The sequence below is a fragment of the Orcinus orca genome, chromosome 3, assembly GCF_937001465.1.
Source record: "Orcinus orca chromosome 3, mOrcOrc1.1, whole genome shotgun sequence".
Lineage (NCBI taxonomy): Eukaryota > Metazoa > Chordata > Mammalia > Artiodactyla > Delphinidae > Orcinus > Orcinus orca.
In genome coordinates this window covers 107692040-107712312 of record NC_064561.1, presented here as the reverse complement: position 1 = coordinate 107712312, position 20273 = coordinate 107692040, and the positions used below count along the sequence as shown (strand labels likewise).

The following is a 20273-nucleotide window of genomic DNA, read 5'->3' as shown; positions in this document are numbered from 1 at the left end:
GAGAATTGCTACTCCAGCTTTCTTTTGGTTTCCATTTGCATGGAATATCTTTTCCATCCCCTCACTTTCAGTCTGTATGTGTCCCTAGGTCTGAAGTGGGTCTCTTGTAGACAGCATATATATGGGCCTTGTTTTTGTATCCATTCAGCCAGTCTGTGTCTTTTTGTGGGAGCATTGAGTCCATTTACATTTAAGGTAATTATCGATTTGTATGTTACTATTCCCATTTTCTTAATTGTTTTGGGTTCGTTATTGTAGGTCTTTTCCTTCTCTTGTGTTTCTTGCCTAGAGACGTTCCTTTAGCATTTGTTGTAAAGCTGGTTTGGTGGTGCTGAACTCTCTCAGCATTTGCTTGTTTGTAAAGTTTTTAATTTCTCCATCAAATCTGAATGAGATCCTTGCTGGGTAGAGTAATCTTGGTTTTAGTTGTTTCTCCTTCATCACTTTAAATATATCATGCCAATCCCTTCTGGTTTACAGAGTTTCTACTGAAGGATCAGCTGCTAACCTTATGGGGATTCCCTTGTGTGTTATTTGTTGTCTTTCCCTTGCTGCTTTTAATATGTTTTCTTTGTATTTAATTTTTGACAGTTTTATTAATATGTGTCTTGGTGTGTTTCTCCTTGGATTTATCCTGTATGGGACTCTCTGTGCTTCCTGGACTTGATTAACTATTTCCTTTCCCATATTAGGGAAGTTTTAAACTATAATCTCTTCAAATAGTTTCTCAGTCTCTTTCTTTTTCTCTTCCCCTTCTGGGACCCCTATAATTCGAATGTCGGTGTGTTTAATGTTGTCCCAGAGGTCTCTGAGACTGTCCTCAGTTCTTTTCATTCTTTTGTCTTTATTCTGCTCTGCAGTAGTTATTTCCACTGTTTTATCTTCCAGGTCACTTATCCGTTCTTCTGCCTCAGTTATTCTGCTATTGATCCCTTCTAGAGTATTTTTAATTTCATTTATTGTGTTGTTCATCATTGCTTGTTTCTTCTTTAGTTCTTCTAGGTCCTTGTTAAATGTTTCTTGCATTTTGTCTATTCTATTTCCAAGATTTTCGATCATCTTTACTATCATTATTCTGAATTCTTTTTCAGGTAGACTGCCTATTTCCTCTTCATTTGTTAGGTCTGGTGGGTTTTTAATCTTGCTCCTTCATCTGCTGTGTGTTTTTGTGTCTTCTCATTTTGCTTATCTTACTGTGTTTGGGGTCTCATTTTTTCAGGCTGCAGGTTCGTAGTTCCCATTGTTTTTGGTGTCTGTCCCCAGTGGCTAAAGTTGGTTCAGTAGGTTGTGTAGGCTTCCTGGTGGAGGGGACCAGTGCCTGTGTTCTGGTGGATGAGGCTGGATCTTGTCTTTCTGGTGGGCAGGTCCACATCTGGTGGTGTGTTTTGGCATGTCTGTGGACTTAATTATGATTTTAGGCAACCTCCCTGCTAATGGGTAGTGTTGTGTTCCTGTCTTGCTAGTTGTTTGGCATAGGGTGTCCAGCACTGTAGCTTACTGGTCGTTGAGTGGAGTTGGGTGTTCGTGTTGAGATGTAGGTCTCTGGGATATTTTTGCCGTTTGATATTTCATAGAGCTGGGAGGTCTCTTGTGGACCAGTGTCCTGAAGTTGGCTCTCCCACATCAGAGGCACAGCACTGACTCCTGGCTGCAGTACCAAGAGCCTTTCATCCACACGGCTCAGAATAAAAGGGAGAAAAAGTAGAAAGAAAAAAGAAAGAGGATAAAATAAAATAAAGTAAGGTAAAATAAAATAAAGTTATTAAAATAATTTTTAAGAAAAAAAATTTTTTTAAGTAAAAAAAAAAAATCGGACGGACAAAACCCTAGGACAAATGGTGAAAGCAAAGCTATACAGACAAAATCTCATACAGAAGCATACACATACATACTCAAAAAGAGGAAAAGGGGAAAAAGTCATAAATCTTGCTCTCAAAGTCCACCTCCTCAATTTGGGATGATTCATTGTCTATTCAGGTATTCCACAGGTTCAGCGTACATCAAGTTGATTGTGGAGCTTTAATCCTTGCTTCTGAGGCTGCTGGGAGAGATTGCCCTTTCTCTTCTTTGTTCTCACAGCTCCCTGAGTTTAGCTTTGGATTTGGACCTGCCTCAGCATGTAGGTCGCCTGAGGGCGTCTGTTCTTCGCTCAGACAGGACGGGGTTAAAGGAGCAGCTGATTAGGGGACTCTGGCTCACTGAGGCCGAGGGGAGGGAGGGGTGCGGATGGGGGGCAGGCCTGCAGAGGCAGAGGCCGGCGTGACGTTGCACCAGCCTGAGGCGTGCCGTGTGTTCTCCCGGGGAAGTTGTCCCTGGATCCTGGGACCCTGGCAGTGGCGGGCTGCACAGGCTCCCGGGAGGGGAGGTGTGTATAGTGACCTGTGCTCGCACACAGGCTTCTTGGTGGCGGCAGCAGCAGCCTTAGCGTCTCACGCCCGTCTCTGGGGTCTGCCCTGTTAGCCGCGGCTCCTGCCCGTCTCAGGAGCTCCTTTAAGCAGGGCTCTTAATCCCCTCTCCTCGCGCACCAGGAAACAAAGAGGGAAGAAAAAGTCTCTTGCCTCTTCGGCAGGTCCAGACTTTTGCCCGGACTCCCTCCCGGCTAGCCGTGGTGCACTAACCCCCTGCAGGCTGTGTTCACGCCACCAACCCCAGTCCTCTCCTGGCGCTCTGACCGAAGCCTGAGACTCGGCTCCCAGCCCCGCCCGCCCGGTGGGTGAGCAGACAAGCCTCTCGGGCTGGTGAGTGCTGGTCGGCATCGATCCTCTGTGTTGGAATCTCTCTGCTTTGCCCTCTGCATGCCTGTTGCTGCGCTCTCCTCCGTGACTCCGAAGCTTTCTCCCTCCGCCACCCGCAGTCTCTGCCCGCGAAGGGGCTTCTTAGTGTGTGGAAACCTTTCCTCCTTCACAGCTCCCTCCCACTGGTGCAGGTCCCGTCCCTATCCTTTCTTCTCTGTTTATTCTTTTTTCTTTTGCCCTACCCAGGTACGTGGGGGAGTTTCTTGCCTTTTGGGAGGTCTGAGGTCTTCTGCCAGCGTTCAGTGGGTGTTCTGTAGGAGTTGTTCCACGTGTAGGTGTATATCTGATGTATCTGTGGGGAGGAAGGTGATCTCTGCGTCTTACTCTTCCACCATCTTCCCCCTCTAGCCTATCTTCTTGATTGATTCTAATTTTTTCTCCTTTCTTGAATTTGTAGGTAAGAGCTGCATATTGAAATCTATTTGGCTTTAATGTCCATTTTGTTTTCACAGCACCATAGTAATAATAAGAGTAACAGTCTCACTAATTATAAAAACTAAAATTTATTGAATATTTATTAGGTCAAGAACCATACTGAATTATTTATCTCCATTATCTTATTTAATTCTAACAGTGAACCTATGAGCAGTAGACTTCATTGTCATACATGAAGAAACAAGACCCAGAGAGGTGAAGTAACCTTCTCAAGGGCACACAGCTGGGACATTGTAGAGCCAGAATTCAAATTCACTTGTGGCTGACTCAAGAACCTATACCTTTAGCTGTTGCTGTTGCATTTTCAGACTTTTCTTGCCCTTTAATAATGATGATGCCAGTAATAACTCTAAAGGATTTAAGGCAGAAGCAGATATAGAGGCTACTCTCCTCACATCAAAGCAGCATCTAGATTTATAAACCATCTGCTGTTAGGGCTACTAGGGCCAGGGATAAAGGAACTGACGATGGAAGGGAATAGTCATGACAGCCCTGCAGGAGCAGACCTGAGAATGTTTCCCCCTACCTTCTCCTATGAAGAAGACCCTTTTTGAGACTGTGGCCCCTTCCCCAGGTAAATATTCAGTGAAAATACCTACAATATGGGCTTCTATGGAGATGGAGGGTATGTGGGTGTGGATGAGAGTGAATGTCCTTTATGGAGTTCCAGGCAAGTTGTCTGGAAGGAGCACATATCATAGAGGTCCCGTATAGAAAGTGATTTTTGCCTCCCTTGCACATGCCCTGAGAATGGTGGACACATAATGACCATAGTCACCTCTTTGCCCATACACTGATGATAGATTAGTGCTTACCTAATATCTATATGTAGCAATATACAGGCAACACAAATTGTACAGATGTACAAATTGCAAGACAAAACCCAAGTGAGCAAAAGTTACTTCATTTTTTTTTTGTAACAGAACTTTGTTTATGTTGAAAGTTGCGTTTCTAATAAGTGGTGTCAACTTGATCTCAGCCAATCAAGTTTTCTTCCCTTATGCTGGGGTTGCTTCTGAGAGCGGCTGGTGGACCATGAAGGCATTGAATGGGGTAGGGACGGGGGAGAGAGGGGAGCATAGGTGTCTGCTCTGAGCTACCTTCTACCAATGCCATTGTCAGCTGAAACGTCCATTCTAGTCTTTGGGAAGTCTTGTGCTGATCAATGTTACTCCATGCTCCTTGAGAGTTATGTGAGAGTCATTTTTGCTCTTGGCTATTACCTCCTAAATGACTACCTGTATGCAGTTGTTTATTATCTGAGGCTCTGCTTCCAGGTGGGACTAAGCTCGGGCAGGGTTTTTGTTTATCTATTGGATCAGCATTAAGAGGTGCATGGTTTAATACTGGCTCTTTTTTTGTACTCTAGGCTCAAGAAGGCACAATTTGAAAGGGATGGTATTGGTAGTGGAATGAACAAATGGAACTTTTATTAGTTTTGTTGATATAGTAAGGCTGTGTAATCAACTACCTGAAGACTCAGTTGCTTACAACCAGCATTTATTCTCAATTCAACTTGCCAAGGTGACGAGTTCAGTTTATTTAGGCTGCACTCATCTGGACAGCTCTGGTTCATGCTGTGAGATGGCTGGGGTTTGTTCCAGAATGTGGATCTGCTCCATATATATCTGTTCCGGAAACAGGCTGAAGGGGCAATAGCTCCCAGGAACATACTCTTCTCATAGCACGGAACCACCAAAAAGTAAGCGCCAAGCCAAACCGCGAGCAGATTTAGGGCCCTTATTTGCACCACGTTCACTAATATTTCGTTGACCAAAGCAGATCAAGCTTAGCATCCGTAGGCCAGGAAAGTACACTCTGTCCACTGGGGCAGAAGGAGTAGAGTGAATAATCATCATCATCGTGTGTGTTAGTGCTACATAGCCTTGTAAAATTATGAGGCAGTTAGGAAAACATTGCTCTTCCTGCTTATGGGTTTAAATTTATATTTAAGAATTAATGTCTGTCCTTGAGTCATGTGTGTGTATTTGTGTTTGTACTCACAACCTGCACATGGTTAGTCCAATAGTTACCAAATGGGCATTCAAAAGAAAACAGAGATATATCTTCAACCCTCCTGGTGGGAAGACTTTGAAGGTGGCTGGATATGGAGGACAAAAGCCAGTTGAACAATCCTCTGGAATTCTTGAAAAATTATTTTAGTTTTACTGAGTATTTATAACTTAGGGGGAAGGAATGGGGTTTGGGGGAAAACCAACACTCCCCCTCCCACCTCCCAGTAGGAAGAGGTCAGATTCTGCAATGGTGGATGGAAATTCCTGGAATGAAGGTTTGAAGCAGGAGAGAAAAATGGGCCTGAGAATAGGAGATCAGAGTTAGGAATTGGGAGCTTCTAATGAGGGGCCCTCTGGGAGGGAGTTAATGCTTAGTTGCTGTAATCTGGCCTATAAACAATGTCATGATTAGTGAACTGTTGCAAATGACTTCTCTCACATGCAGTCCCTGTAGTTTGGGTTTTTTGTTTTCTGTTTTTCCCTCAACACTTTAGTTAACGCTCAATCATACAACTCACACAGTGAAAGACGGGGCTATAAAGGAAAATGAAATATACCTATTTAAGCAGATTCTTAAATTACCTTCAAGAAAGCCCAGTTAGGGACTTCCCTGGTGGTCTAGTGGTTGAGACTCTATGCTTCCACTGCAGGGGGCTTGGGTTCAATCCCTGGTCGGGGAACTAAGATCCCACATGCCCTGTGGTGAAGCCAAAAAATAAAGAAGAATAATTAATAAAAAAGGAAAGAAAGTCCATTTAACTTCTTAATGTAAACCTTCACCTTTTCCTTTTTACAGTTCATTTGGGAAATATAATAAGTAAGAGAAGGAGGTCCTGTTTTTGTTGGAAACATAAGCTTTTTTTTTTTGACTTTGTGAGAAACCATTTATTCTTTTGATTTATAAGCATATTGTACATATTCTAGTTAATACATCAAGTATATAATGTGGGAGTTCCTTTAAAAATGCTAAGACCATACATGTTAAACTCAGCTACACATTGTATTAGGCTACTAGACAAATGTCATTTTTAATACCACAACACATATATATTATACTTTTTGTTTTCACTGACAGAGGAACATGCCTTTCAAAAATATTTTATTGGATGAAACTCTCTTATTCTCAGGAAAATTTTGGTTTTTGATATAATTTATTATGCCTTTTAAAATTCTGTTTGATAAAAGCATTTGGTAAAGCATTATAAATACCTGTAAAGAAAATATAGTTTAAAATTCTGAGGGAAATATTATATAAGTTTCCTTTTCTACATTTTCACAAAAATCCACACAGGCACTAAGAAAGACTGACAAAAATATTTTATGTCTGAACAGTATGTTCCAGGTTGGAAACATTCAAACATGACTTTATTTAAACATTAAAGCTTCTCTTGATTGAACCTTTGGCTACAATCCAATGGTTGGTTGGGGTTTTAACCAGGAAAAGATACTGTCAGAAGAATGAAAAAGAAAGCTTCATACAATTAGCACTAGGTTAGGAATGGGGATAGGATGAGTTTTCATTTTTTACTGTTTATTGGCCTCTCTGGGCCTTAGCTTTATTTTTTTAGTTGAAAATTGATCTAACAACTCTCTGGTACTTTTCAGCTTTATTTAATACTTTTTGTTGTGCAGAAATTTTCAAAATTCTATCTAACACTATGTATCAAACACGTGATACTTCCAAGGACAGAGTGATACTGCAGTTCTTTCAGGAGAACATCCTACATGCATCATGGGTATTGCTCTGGAAATACCCTCATTCTGCACAAATTCAAATGGTAGAATTGGGGGTGAAAGTTTGTCTTACCAAACACACTTTAAAGCAAGTGACAGACTCTAGGGTTCTTTTCCTGATCTAGTTCAATGTAGTTCTCTTCCTGGTCCAGTGCATGTGTGGCCTTATGAAGTTCAGACTTCATAGAAGAATTGCAAATAGCAAACTCAGTGGGAGAATGCCAGTATTGTAGGTGACTGGAACCTTTGTGAGCATATAGGGAGTGGGAAGTGAGGGGATTGGCAGTTAATGAATTAGTATAAATGAGCATCTGGGTAAGGTGAGATTAAACACGTAAGTCAAACAGGATTTCAGAGCTACTTTCAGGGGTCTCAAATACCTTTTTTTTTTGGCCTATAAATTAGATCATGACAGATTCTTATAATTATTGATTATCATACAGAAAGAAGTTGGGGATATTTCTTTCCTAATGCATTTACACTTTGTACATGTTCATTAGTGCAGGAAAGGGTAAAATCAAATGCCTATTGAATGCTGACCTGTAAGGTGCCCGTGATAAGCAGCACGGAACAGGGTATCATGGGGGCATGTGTTCAAGTCTAGCTGGGCAGCTGCTACTCAGCTCCAGCCAACTGTTGCGATGAGGGAAGATGGGTCTGAGAATTAGGTTTTATGTGAAATCTCATATTTTCAATAATCACTCACATATTTAAAACATTTAACAGGCCAGACAAAATCTAGCCTTTGGGCTGCCAGCTTGTGTCCTCTGAGTTGAAGCTTGGAAACAATTTGGTGAGGATTTGGATACTATCATCTGTAAGACTGGAGAAGGGCCTTTAGTGTCAAGGAATAAACACTCAGTTTCAAAGATCCAGAAAAATCTGCTCTAATGAACATAATTTAAAAAGCAAATGAAACCTCCCACTGGCTCTCCTTATTATGAATATTTTCCTGTTATTGGTTTTCCATGTTATGAGTGGTTTCCTATTATGACTATTAAAAACATTATGATTAGGAATTTGCCAAGTCCCGAGTATAAGTTTGTTCTAAGAAAGTGGTATCAGTAGCTCTCTCAGCATTTAGTTTGTGGCTGAGAAAGGAGAAGGTAATGAGGAAGAGAGGAAGGCCAGAGCTCACAGCACGAGTCACAGTCACCTTTAGATCCATGGAGGCCTCTCCATGGTACACCAAGCCAAGCAAAGAAAAATGCTCTAAAACTGCTCAACCCAGAAAATGCAGGGTTTGAGGCCTGTTTCTGGATCTAAATAACCCAGCCTTTCCCCAGGATGATCTAATGGCCACTTCCTGAATGAGCAGTACTTTGGAGTAGAAAGACCCAGGGTGTGAGTCTGATTGTGAACTCCTTCATTAGAGACTTTCCAAACCCTTCTTTGGCATCAAAATTTGAATCACCACATGGCAAAGACAGAGGACAAGCTGTTAAGAATAGTTTTCCTTCCTCTCATTTTTTGCAGATTACTTTTTCAAATTAACTGTTGCCCAGGTGATGCCTTTTCTTTTCAGACATGAAATGGGAGGCTTGAGGAGGCATTCTCATGTGGTATGAGGACCACGTGTGAACCGTGGCTCCAGAAAGAACAAAACATTTGACTTGTGCAGGCAGGGAAGATGTGTTTTGAAAGAGCTATAATCAATTCAGGAAGTTGGATTTACTGCTTGAGCTCATAGCTTTCAACTATCCAGGTTGGGGAGAAAAAGAAAAAGTACCGCAAAGGATATTACAAGCAGAAGAATCAATGACAAAACAACCACTTCAGACACAGGCAATATCTAACGGGAAGGAAAAAGCATGACTATTTCCAACTTAGGACCACCACTCATTTTAATTTTCCTTCCTCAGAATGTCCACCAGAGCTTGCAGCAGCCGGTCATCCCTGTGCTTATAAGGTTTCGTGTTATAGAAAACATCAACGTAGTCATTATACAGACTATCCTCAGAGTCTTTAAGCTGGGAAGGTTTGTTCAGCCTTTCCAGGGCTTCATAGAAATTTTCGTAAGGGATGTTGAGCTTTGCACTTGGAGACTTCTTTGGTGATTGCTTTGGGGGTGAGTTTTTGCTGAAAGCGCTTTGTAGGAGTTGTAGCATGGCCTCAGAAGGGGCTCCCTCTGCCAGCTCATCCCTTCTGCCCCCCACACCGCTGCTGCTGGGGCTTTTGGATGCCAGAGGGTTCTCATTCAGGTTCTCTTGTGTGGGCTGCTCCTGAAACACAGAAAGCCACCGGCAAAGGGGAGAAGGCTCATTATTCAGGAGCAGGCAAGCCAGCTGCAGCACACGCCCACTGCCTGCCCCTCGAGAGGCAGTCTGGGGAGCAGAGAGAGCACAAGGCTTGGAATCACACTATCTCGGAGTTCAATCCTCATTTTCTCATTTACTGAGGCACCTTTGGCACCTTTTTAAACTCCGTGAACTTCTCCTGTAAGATGGCAATAAGAATCCCTCCATTTCTGGTGGTGTTGAAGACTGAACCAGATGATGTATGTAAGCGCTCATACCTATCGGTCTCCTTCACTTGTCAGCCTGCTGTAGTAGAATTCATGTTAGGGAATTTAACAATATTGAATTCATTAATTTTAATGTCTGAATTCTGGATGAAAAAATAAATTTTAAAAGATAGTAGGGGGCTTCCCTGGTGGCACAGTGGTTGAGAGTCCGCCTGCCGATGCAGGGGACACGGGTTCGTGCCCCGGTCCGGGAAGATCCCACATGCCGCGGAGCGGCTGGGCCCGTGAGCCGTGGACGCTGAGCCTGCGCGTCCGGAGCCTGTGCTCCACAACAGGAGAGGCCACAACAGTGAGAGGCCCGCGTACCGCAAAAAAAAGATAGTAGGGTTTCATCCTATGGAAAAGAAGCAGTTTACCACTCCCACTCCCTTTCCTCCCACCCATGTTTTGGGAAGGAGCTGATAATAATGTAGGTAATAACTCGTACAGAGGCGCCAACAGTGCTGTCATGTGGGAATAGCTTTCTAGAGGCCTCTTGCTCTGTCAGGAGCTGCACTTTCAGCCTCTGAGTTGTCAGAAGGGGCCTGGGAAGAGATTGGGGTGGTGGGCGGGGAAGGGGGGAACTGGAGAAATCAGAGAAGCGGCTCTTTGTCAACATTGTGGAAGCATTTCAGTATTTTAACAGCCAAATGGTCCTGTTAATACCCCTTAAGGAATCTTGGAGGAAGAAATACCCACAAGGTCCACCTGCCTCCAGAATTGGGAAGAGGAGGCCTCCAAGGTGGAGTCCCAGAGGAAAGCTATTCTGCAGAATGTAAATGGGCCATAATATGAGCTGAGGCCTTCTCACAGCTAGTTTATAAATTTCTTGAATAAATAATGTCTTTGTACCTTCCAAAACACCTGTCACAGAGCCAGACCTATTCAGGAAAGGACATTCTGGGAATTCTGATAACCTACCTACTACCTCTGAGGCACTGTGCTAGAGGCCTGGGGGATACAGAGATAAAGAAAATGTGTTTTCTGCCCACCATCTGATAAGGGAGAAGCCAGCAGCCTCAGTAGGCTGAGGCCTAGGAACGTAACTGACTGACTTGAGCTTTCCTTGGCAACTTTCTGAGAGAAACTGTGATTCTATAGCTCCCCTTGGAGTTGCCAAGAAGTGTCAGTTAAGGAATTAGTAAAGAGAAGCCTGCATGATTTGATCAGTTGAGCCTTGGTCTTCTTTCTGTAAAATGGATATATTGAGGTCTCTCCTTTCTAGGTTACAAGGATTATACGTTAAATGAGACAATGTGAAAAATGCTTACAAACTAGGTGCAATACAAATGTTAGCTATACGTGATCATACAAAAAGCTCTCTTTAAAATTTGATATTGTTATAAATGGAGAAAATTCATGTTAGAGAACTGAATAATTTTGAATTCATTCATTTTAATTTCTAACTTTCGGATAAAAGAATAAATGAATGAAACAATTTCCTATGGAAACTAAACAGTTTACTCCTACTCCCTTTCCTCCCAACCCATGTTTTTTTGTGTTTTTTTTTTTTTTTGCGGTGCGCGGGCCTCTCACTGCTGTGGCCTCTCCCGTTGCGGAGCACAGGCTCCGGACGCGCAGGCTCAGCGGCCATGGCTCACGGGCCCAGCCACTCCGCGGCCTGTGGGATCTTCCCGGACCGGGGCACGAACCCGTGTCTCCTGTAACGGCAGGCGGACTGTCAACCACTGCGCCACCAGGGAAGCCCTGCCAACCCATGTTTGATTCACTTCCTGCCTAAAAGTTAGGGGCAGCTTCACCCACTACACTGTCTACTACAGTTCACAAAAGAACATGCCAGTAAGAACAGAGCCACACAGACCTCCCCCGAATCCACCATCTTCTCCACCCCTCTTCGGTCATTCTGAACGGTGTTGTAGGACGTGTACACTCGGGGCTGTTTCATGTGTTCTGGTTGAGAAGAGGTCCCATGCAGAATTAGCTTCCAGTTCACGATTCTTCCTTCATTTTGCATTCTTCCAGACTAATGAGTAAGCATACATAATTTTAGTGTATGTTCTGAGCAATATAAACTCCTTCAAAATAGCTAAATTTTATAGTTTAATTTTAAAATTCTGTGCATTTCATGTGTAGAGCTCTGGGTACAAAGACAAAAATCACTGGCCTCACTCTTCCTATGAAAATAGATAGTTGACAGGTTCAAAGATTTAAAAACTGATTAATTGCCTTCAATTAAAAAAGGAGAACTCTCTACGTGAACCTTCTTTTCTATACTGGGTGTGTCCTTGAAAAGTTGACTATATCTTATATAATGAGAATTATATTTATCAATTATCAACTTGTAGAAGCATTCCATTGGGGAAAAAAAAAGTCTGCAGAGTAATATAAATAGCCCTCAGCATTAAGCAGTCCTTAAGAGCTGTATATTTATGGGAAGAGTAATAATTTTCACAGGCTCAACAATTATGTTAAAAATAATGCTGAAATCTAAAATATCTTTTAAAAAAATCTAAAATATCTTTTAAAAAATCTAAAATATCTTTAAAAATAATCTAAAATTATAGAATCAGATTTTGCAGACTTGGTATAAAATAGTCCCATCTTGGTAAACAGATTTTCTTAGTTTCCTTATGGTGAAACTGAGTAAAAGAATGGAAGCCAAGGTCAGGAACAGGACCATAAACTAAGAATGTTTTCTTGTTCTCCCTATGAGAGCAGAAATTTTTACAACTTCCATTGCTAAATCACAATTTTAGCAGTCTTTAGATGAAAGCTATTCTCAGAGAAAAAAAAAGTAACAATGACTGTAGAATTTTTATTAAGTAACATCTCCAGGAATTTAAAATCATTTATTTTAAAAAAGTTATCTAGACATTGAATCTGGTGCTACTGGTACTTATAACACTGCTATCTCAGAATAACTTGGACCTGAAAAACCACTCATTTATATGCTCACCTATAGAAAATGCTGGAGAAATGATATAAAAATAAATAATTCAAATGTATTTGGCTTTTTGCTCAGACACTTTATTTTTGGGACTGTGTGTTACAATTATAGAAGAAAATCAGTGTTAGCAAACAGAAAGAAAACTGAGAAATGCTTTTGTTTCATAACTGAAACAAAACCAAAAAAGTCGTATTAAATAAGATATGTTATCTAACAAGTAAGCTACTTTTAAATAGCCACTGCAGTAAATATTGCTAAGAGTTCTGTCATATGACCCCAGCAGAGTGTCATAGCAAAGTTGGTGTAGCATTTAACTATGGTTGTAAATACAGCTGATTCTGGTGGCTGAGTAGGTCATGTGGCTGGCTGTGTTTTGACATGACATGGGTATACTTGGATTTGCCCCACAGTCTGTCACATTGTGTATCAAAATATATTTTCTTCCTTCTTATATGGCTGGTGCCTAATTTTTTTAAATTTATTTTCTATATAGCCAAGTGGGGAGAGCTTGAAACACTAAACTTTCTCCTTACCTCTATAAGGAGTGATCAAATTTCCTTTGGGCCCTTTCTTATGCACTAACTTTAAAAGAGCTTCAGAGTGTTTAAAAGTGAGCTTGTGGTTCTGTATCCTTTCATTCATACTTACAATGTCTGTAATTCCCAAAGTCCAAGTGCCTATGGGATTCTCTCCCCATGTGTGAACAGACATGAAGTCCCAATTCTTAAAGCCATTAGGAGATGTATCCCGCTCTCTTTCAGCCAACAGTACGGTGCTGGTTCCTGTTTTCATGCAAGCATCACAAATTAACAAGTGTCCTAACAGATCTGATAGTAGGACACACTTTAGCATTTGATAACTGAAAATAGAAGCCGGGTAAAACTAGCCCTCTTAATTTTCCCTTTGAGTATAATACTAGGATGGAGACATTCTCAGGAAATAAAAAAGTTTTTATTCACAGTACTTAGTGCATTGCCTGACATATAATAAGCTGTCAATAAATATTGTAGAAAAATAATGGATGAATATATTGAGTAAGGTTTATCTGAATGAGGAGAATTCAGAGAACTATGTTTATGAACTACATTAAAGAAGAGCATCAAAGACCTAACATACATATTAATGGAACTATCATTTTGAAATTTAAGAGGAAGTTTTGAAAATTTAATAGGTGCCTGAGTCTATAATGTAGCATAGACATAATAAAATAAAGGCATATATAATTTAATCTCTTGTCATATAAAAGCTACTAGTAAAAGTAGTTTACTAGTAAGAGTAGTTACTCTAAATTTTCAAATCCAAGTTCTCTATAGATCAATAAATAATATTTTTAAAAGAAAGTGTCAAATGAACTATAGGGCCATTAATGAAAAAGCATTCTGCCAATATTTCAGGCCAATTCCAAGGTATTAAGGAAGCATAATTCCAGAATTAACAGAACTTACTCCAAACCTCTAGGAAGTTCATATCCTGGAAGGGCATTATAGAGATAGTTCATCTTTCTCATACATCACTTATGGGAATTAAATTTAGTCAGTTGAACCCTACTAAAACATGAAAAAGGATTAGGACAGCTTCTCCTGGTTGGATCATGGTTTATGTTTCACAAGCTCTTTACCATCTATGATCTTGTCTGACTTAGTAACCTTTCAGGAGAGGACAAATTGTCCATATATCGTATCATATGCCTTAATCATATAATTGTGGAAAATTTGTTAGTCTCCTCAACTCTCTTTCATGGATCAGAATTCTCAGTTTTTCCACTTAATTCCTTGGATGAGACTGATATATCTGTCAGCTTAATTATTAGAGTAATTTTCACTAATGTGTTACCTGAGAGAAATGAATGATAGATCAGTGACCTGGGATAATGAGCACAGTTTGAAAATGCATAACTCAGAAGGGTTTATTAATTGGTATTATTTGAATAGGCCTCATTCTTTGCTTATCTAAGGATCAGTTTGAATGAGCAGAGTTCTGATGCAAAAAAAAACCAAACAAACATATTTTTTAAGACCTGAAAGTGTCTATGGGAAGACTTAGGTCTATATATAAACAAAAATCAATCATTGATTTGAAATCATTTAATTTATACTGAAAAATTTAAACACATAATTTAGAAGAAATTGAATTTTGTTTTGTTTTGTTGAAATTTACCAGCAGCAGAAGTGAGGGTGACATGAAGGTCTCCTCTGCGGGAATATTCAATTGTTGCTTCAAATTGCACATGTTCCAGTGACTTGATAGCATTTTCTTGTCCTTCACAAGCTCTTGTTGGAATTTCTATGATAACTTCTCCATTAGCTTTCAGGGCTCTAAATACATTAAAGAATCATCACTGAACAAAGTGTATCTCTTCTTCCTTGCATTTTATGGAAATATGTACACAACACTCTTAAGGAGATACTCAGCTAGGCTTGTTGTCTCTCTCTATTACGAGTAGAAACCAATTCAGGATTAGGTATAAAGTAATTTTAATGCACAAGAAAATGATAAGGTTTTTCTGGAAATAGAAAAAACAATTCTACAATTTATATGGAACCACAAAAGACTATAAATAGCCAAATCAACCCCAAGAAAGAAGATCAAAGCTGGAGGAATCACACTTCTTAATTTCAAAATATAATACAAAGCTACAGCAATCAAAACAGTATGGTACTGAAGGAAAAAAAGCACTAATTCGAAAGGATACATGCATCCCAGTATTCATAGCACCATTATTTATAATTGCCAAGATATGGAAGCAGCTTAAGTGTCTATCAACAGATAAATGGATAAAGACGATGTGATACACACACACACATACGATGGAATACTAACCAGCCATAAAAAAAAAATGAAATTTTGCCATTTGCAACAACATGGCTGGACTTGGTGAGTACTATGCTAAGTGAAATAAGTCAGAGAAAGACAAATGCTGTACGATGTCACTTATATGTGGAATCTAAAATACACAACAAACTAGTAAATATAACAAAAAAGAAACAGACTCACAGATATAGAGAACAAACTAGTGGTTACCAGTGTGGAGAGGGAAGTGGAGGGGCAATACAGGGGTAGGGGATTAAGAGGTATAAACTCTTAGGTATAAAATAAGCTATAAGGTATATTGTACAACACAGGGAATATAACCAATATTTTATAATAATTATAAATGGAGTATAAACTTTAAAAATTGTAAATCACTATATTTTACATCTGCAACTTATATAATATTGTACATCAACTATACTTCAAAAGAAAAAAGTATAGTACTGGCATAAAGACAGAAATACAAGCCAATAGAACAGAATAGAGATCCCAGACATAAACCCACCCATTAGACCTGAAACTGTAAAACTCCTAGAAGAAAACAGGGAAAAAGCTTCATGACATTGGTCTTGGCACTGATTTAATGGATATGACATTAAAAGCACAGGCAGCACACACACAAAAAATAAACGAGTAGGACTACATCAAACTAAAAAGCCTCTGCACAGCAAAGGAAACAATCAAACTGAAATGGCAACCTGCAGAATGGTAGACAATATCTGATAAAGGGTTAATCTCTAAAATATATAAGAACTCCTACAACTCAATAGCAAAAAAACCAACAACCTGATTCAAAAATGAACTAAGGACCTAAATTAACATTTCTCCAAAGAGGACATACAAATGACCAATAGGTATGTGAAAAAAAAGTGTTTACCATCATTAATCATCAGGGAAATGCAAATCAAAACCCACATCAAAACACCTGTCAAGGGGCTTCCCTGGTGGCGCAGTGGTTGAGATTCCGCCCGCCGATGCAAGGGACATGGGTTCCATGCCCCGGTCTGGGAAGATCCCACATGCCACGGAGCAGCTGGGCCCGTGAGCTATGGCCGCTGAGCCTGCGTGTCCGGAGCCTGTGCTCCGCAACGGGAGAGGCCACAACAGTGAGAGGCCCCCGCGTACCGCAAAAAAAAAAAACACCTGTTAAGAGTCAGATGACTATTACTAAAAAAAAGAAAAAAGACAAAGTGTTGATGAGCATGTGGAGAAATTGGAGCCCTTGCACAATTGGTGGGAGTGCAAAATGGTACAGCCACTATGGAAAACAGTATGAAGTTTCCTAAAAAAAAATAAAACTGCCGTATGATACAGCAGTCTCACTTCTGGATATTTATCACAAGAATTGAAACCAGGATCTCAAAGAGATATTAGCACTCCCATGTTCATTGCAGTATTAGTCACAGTAGCCAAGATGTGGAAACAACCTAGATATTCATCAACAGATGAATGGATAAAGAATGTGTAATATTCCATACATACAATGGAATATTAGCTTTAAAAAAGAAGGAAATTCTGCTTTATGTGACAATATGGATACAACTTGAGGACATTGTGCTGAGTGAATAAACCAGTCACAGGTAGATAAATATTGCATGATTCTACTTATATGAGGAATCTAAAATACTCATAGAATCAAAGAGTGGAATGTTGGTTGCCTGAGGCTTGTGGGGGGAATGGAGAATTCCTAATCACTGGGCATAAACTTTAAGCAAGATAAATAAGTTCTAGAGATCAGTTGTACATTGTACCTATAGTTAACAATTATGTATTGTACACTTAAAATTTAAGAGGGTAGATCTCATGTTAAGACTTCTTAACACAATAAAATAAAAAGGGAAAAAAGGAAAAAAAATGTTAAGGAAGACACAGATACTTAAATACAATGCTATTTGCCATGGCATTGAATTCAAGCAGATTTGCCTTATAGCCTTCAAAAAGTGGTCCAATACTGAAATATACCCTCTTAAGAAATGATTTTCTCTCCCTAATGCAGGGCCTCCAAGCCTCCCACCCTTGGGTATTTTGTGTGAGTGGGTCTTCAGTATAATTGCAGTTGCCTTGATACGAGATTCTGCTTCCGTAGCTAGATGTAGTGTGAGAGGTGTAGTCTAATTGAAAGCCATATGATAAAAGATCCTTCACGGAAGGAAAGTCATGAATCACAAAGCACTGTGGCATGAAGCGAGGTTCTTTTGGAAGTAGGTTTGGGGTAACACTGGTTGGCAAGTACTGCATTTCATCATTTCTAAGATGCATTAAAAAAAACTTTAACATCTTTGAATTTGGAATGAATATTAAAGAACTGATGGTTGGTAATAGTTTAATTGGCAATGATTTTTCTTAGTGATATATAAAACAATTGTGCACATTAACTTACTGCTATCTTGTTGGTAGGCTATGAGAGGAAAATACAAATATGTTAACATGATTTGCAAATCTTTGATCTCTGTGATTCCTCATGGACACACAGGGAACACTGACAAATGCCATCTCCATCTACTTCAGAAGGGTAGGTGAGAAAAATTAGGCAGAGTGACAAATGTCATACTCAAATAGTGCCATGGACACACATTTGTTTAAAATTCCTGGAGACACTTACCTGGGCTCAAAGTCATTGTCCTTTACAACACACTCCTTCTTCTCAGGCACACTGCTCCAGGTCCTGGGATCAGCTAAATCCACCAGAGCTTTGGCATTTAGCAACCCGAATCCAAATCGACTATTCACCATCAAGCCTGCTCCATTCTTTTTCCATCCAGGGTTATTGGCCAGTGGGTCATACTCAGAGGTCCAGACAACCAAGTGCTGCATATCTCGCCAGGTGAGATTTGGACTGGAGAGGAAGTGACCCAAAGAATCTTTAAGGGACAAAAAGAAGTTTCCTTGCAAAAGCAAGTGCTAAAAACAATCATCTCCATTCAGAGATGATGAGGTATCTTTTGCAACTGTGCTTATGTAAATTTTGTGTGTATCACTATTGTTATGTCTTTCATTCATAATTTAAAATACAGTCTTGAAAACTTCTCCTCATACCACATAAGTTACAATCTTAGCATGAGTAAAATTGGTTTTCAGCATTGTAGAAAAGTAGAACTTGGCCCCTGATTCCTATGTACTTACATTTAACTGGAGCAAAAATTTAAAATGACAGCACTTTCTTTGTGCCCTCCAATCTTCTGCTGTTCATTAACAGCCTTAGTATTTTCAGCATTATGAACCCACAGTTGAGCTTTTGACTTCCTTCTTAGGAACACTCAGATTTAGACATGGGCTGGCTACCTACTCTTAAATATATATATATATAATTTTTTTTTTTTAATTTTTTTGCGGTACACAGGCCTCTCACTGTCATGGCCTCTCCCGATGCGGAGCACAGGCTCCGGATGCGCAGGCTCAGCGGCCATGGCTCACGGGCCCAGCCGCTCCGCGGCATGTGGGATCCTCCAGACCGGGGCACGAACCCATGTCCCCTGCATCGGCAGGCGGACTCTCAACCACTGCGCCACCAGGGAAGCCCAACTCTTAAATATTTTTTATCTCTTTTCTTTATATAGCAAAAGTGTCAAGAAGCTCTTAGCTACTTGAGATCATTCTTACAAGGCACCATGCTGAATAGTGTGGGGATATTCAAGGAGGTAGTTCATGTTTTTAAGAAGTGTACAATCAAGTAAATGAACTAAGTCTTTCAATAACTATAATATATCTGCTGAATGCTGTATTCATAGCATAATGTACTGTAGAACTTTGAAGAGAAAGAATTCTTTTGGGATGGAAAGATCTAGGATGGCTTTTCTAGGAGGAAATATTTGAGTTGATTTTTAAAGGGTGGGTAGAATGTCAAAAAGTTGAAAGAGAGAGAACAGGGGATGAGGCAATGGGTCAAAATCTCTGACAGGGGAAGGATAGGATGTGACCAGAGTACAGTGAATAGTCTTGTTTACTGAAGCAAGGAAGAGGTGAGCTGGAGTACTGAGCCGGATGGTGAGGGCCTTGAATGCCAGGAAAAGGAGCTTATACTTTATCGTTTGGGTAAAGGGGAGCCATTGAGGATTTTTGAGCAAGGGAATGGTATAATGAGGAGTCTTGGCAAAATTAATTTAGCAGCAATATAAAGATAAATCAGAGATGCATGGGATTGTCAGGTCTGTTATAATGAATATGAAACCTTCCCTGATCACCCTATTTAAGATTTCAATTCTCCCCAAATACTCCTGAGCTCCCTTGCCTTGCTATACTTTTTTTTTCTTTCATAGTGCTTATCATCTTCTAACATACTGAGCAACTCATTTGTTTTGTGTATTATTAATGTCTGTCTCCCCTGCTAGAATCAGCTGGGAGAAGGGCTGAGATTTTTATCCATCTTGTTCTCTGATGTGTACCAAGCACTCAGAAGTATGCCAGGTGCAGGGTATATATGCTTGGTAAATATCAGTTGGTTGGATGATTGAGTGTGTGCAAGTGTTTAACTAGCCTTAAATACAATTTTAAAACTTACTGCTATTAGTCATTAGAGTCTTTCATGATCTCAAGCTTTTCCTTAGCTTTGAGACCTGCATTGTTTCTACCAAGCCAATCAAGCATTATTTATTAAATAATAAATGCCTAAGTGTTGAGTCTTCAAGGTTTCTATCTTACCACTAGGTTGTGAAACAACCATCAGGGGAATCTGTCTCAACTTGCTATCTTCTCCCCAGAGCCCATCATGGACTGGTTTAACAAACCCCTGGTGACAAGCAAGAGGCAATACACATTCCTAAACACTGAGGAGTCTGTTGCTGACTAAGATCTAAGTCCTCATCATGAGCGCTGCAAAGGCTCTATCTGGTGGGCCTCATGGGGAAGCTGTCCTCTCCACCCCAGTTTGAGTGCACAGCCCGTGCATCACCATCTCTGAAGGGAGCTGCAGTCAAGGACTCAGGCCTTCCTCCCCCATCAAGCTTTTCCCATATTTACATTCCTAGGCCCTGCGCCTTCGTGCCTAGGTCTCCTTATCTGAGGCCTTGGGCAAAGCTCTTCTTCAGGCCCTCAGCCAAGGCCTCCTAATGGGGGAGGAGAAGGAACCTCGAAGA

At 40.4% G+C, this 20273-nt stretch overlaps 2 protein-coding genes across 3 annotated transcripts in view; one reads left to right on the top strand and one right to left on the bottom strand.

Moving 5' to 3' along the window:
- RHOBTB3 (Rho related BTB domain containing 3) overlaps positions 1 to 20273 on the top strand; it is a 975233-nt gene that overhangs the window by 630249 nt on the left and 324711 nt on the right. The gene's annotated exons all lie outside the window — the stretch shown is intronic.
- Positions 8031 to 20273, bottom strand: part of PCSK1 (proprotein convertase subtilisin/kexin type 1) — a 41335-nt gene continuing 29092 nt past the window's right edge. For both annotated transcript variants that reach the window (XM_049707071.1, XM_004263516.3), the window contains 5 exons: positions 17804 to 18037; positions 14548 to 14705; positions 13039 to 13172; positions 11305 to 11466; positions 8031 to 9201 (listed from right to left, as the gene is read on the bottom strand). In XM_049707071.1, the coding sequence (XP_049563028.1) occupies positions 8824 to 9201; positions 11305 to 11466; positions 13039 to 13172; positions 14548 to 14705; positions 17804 to 18037 (1066 nt within the window). In that variant the 3' untranslated portion in view covers positions 8031 to 8823. The remainder of the gene's footprint in view (positions 9202 to 11304; positions 11467 to 13038; positions 13173 to 14547; positions 14706 to 17803; positions 18038 to 20273) is intronic.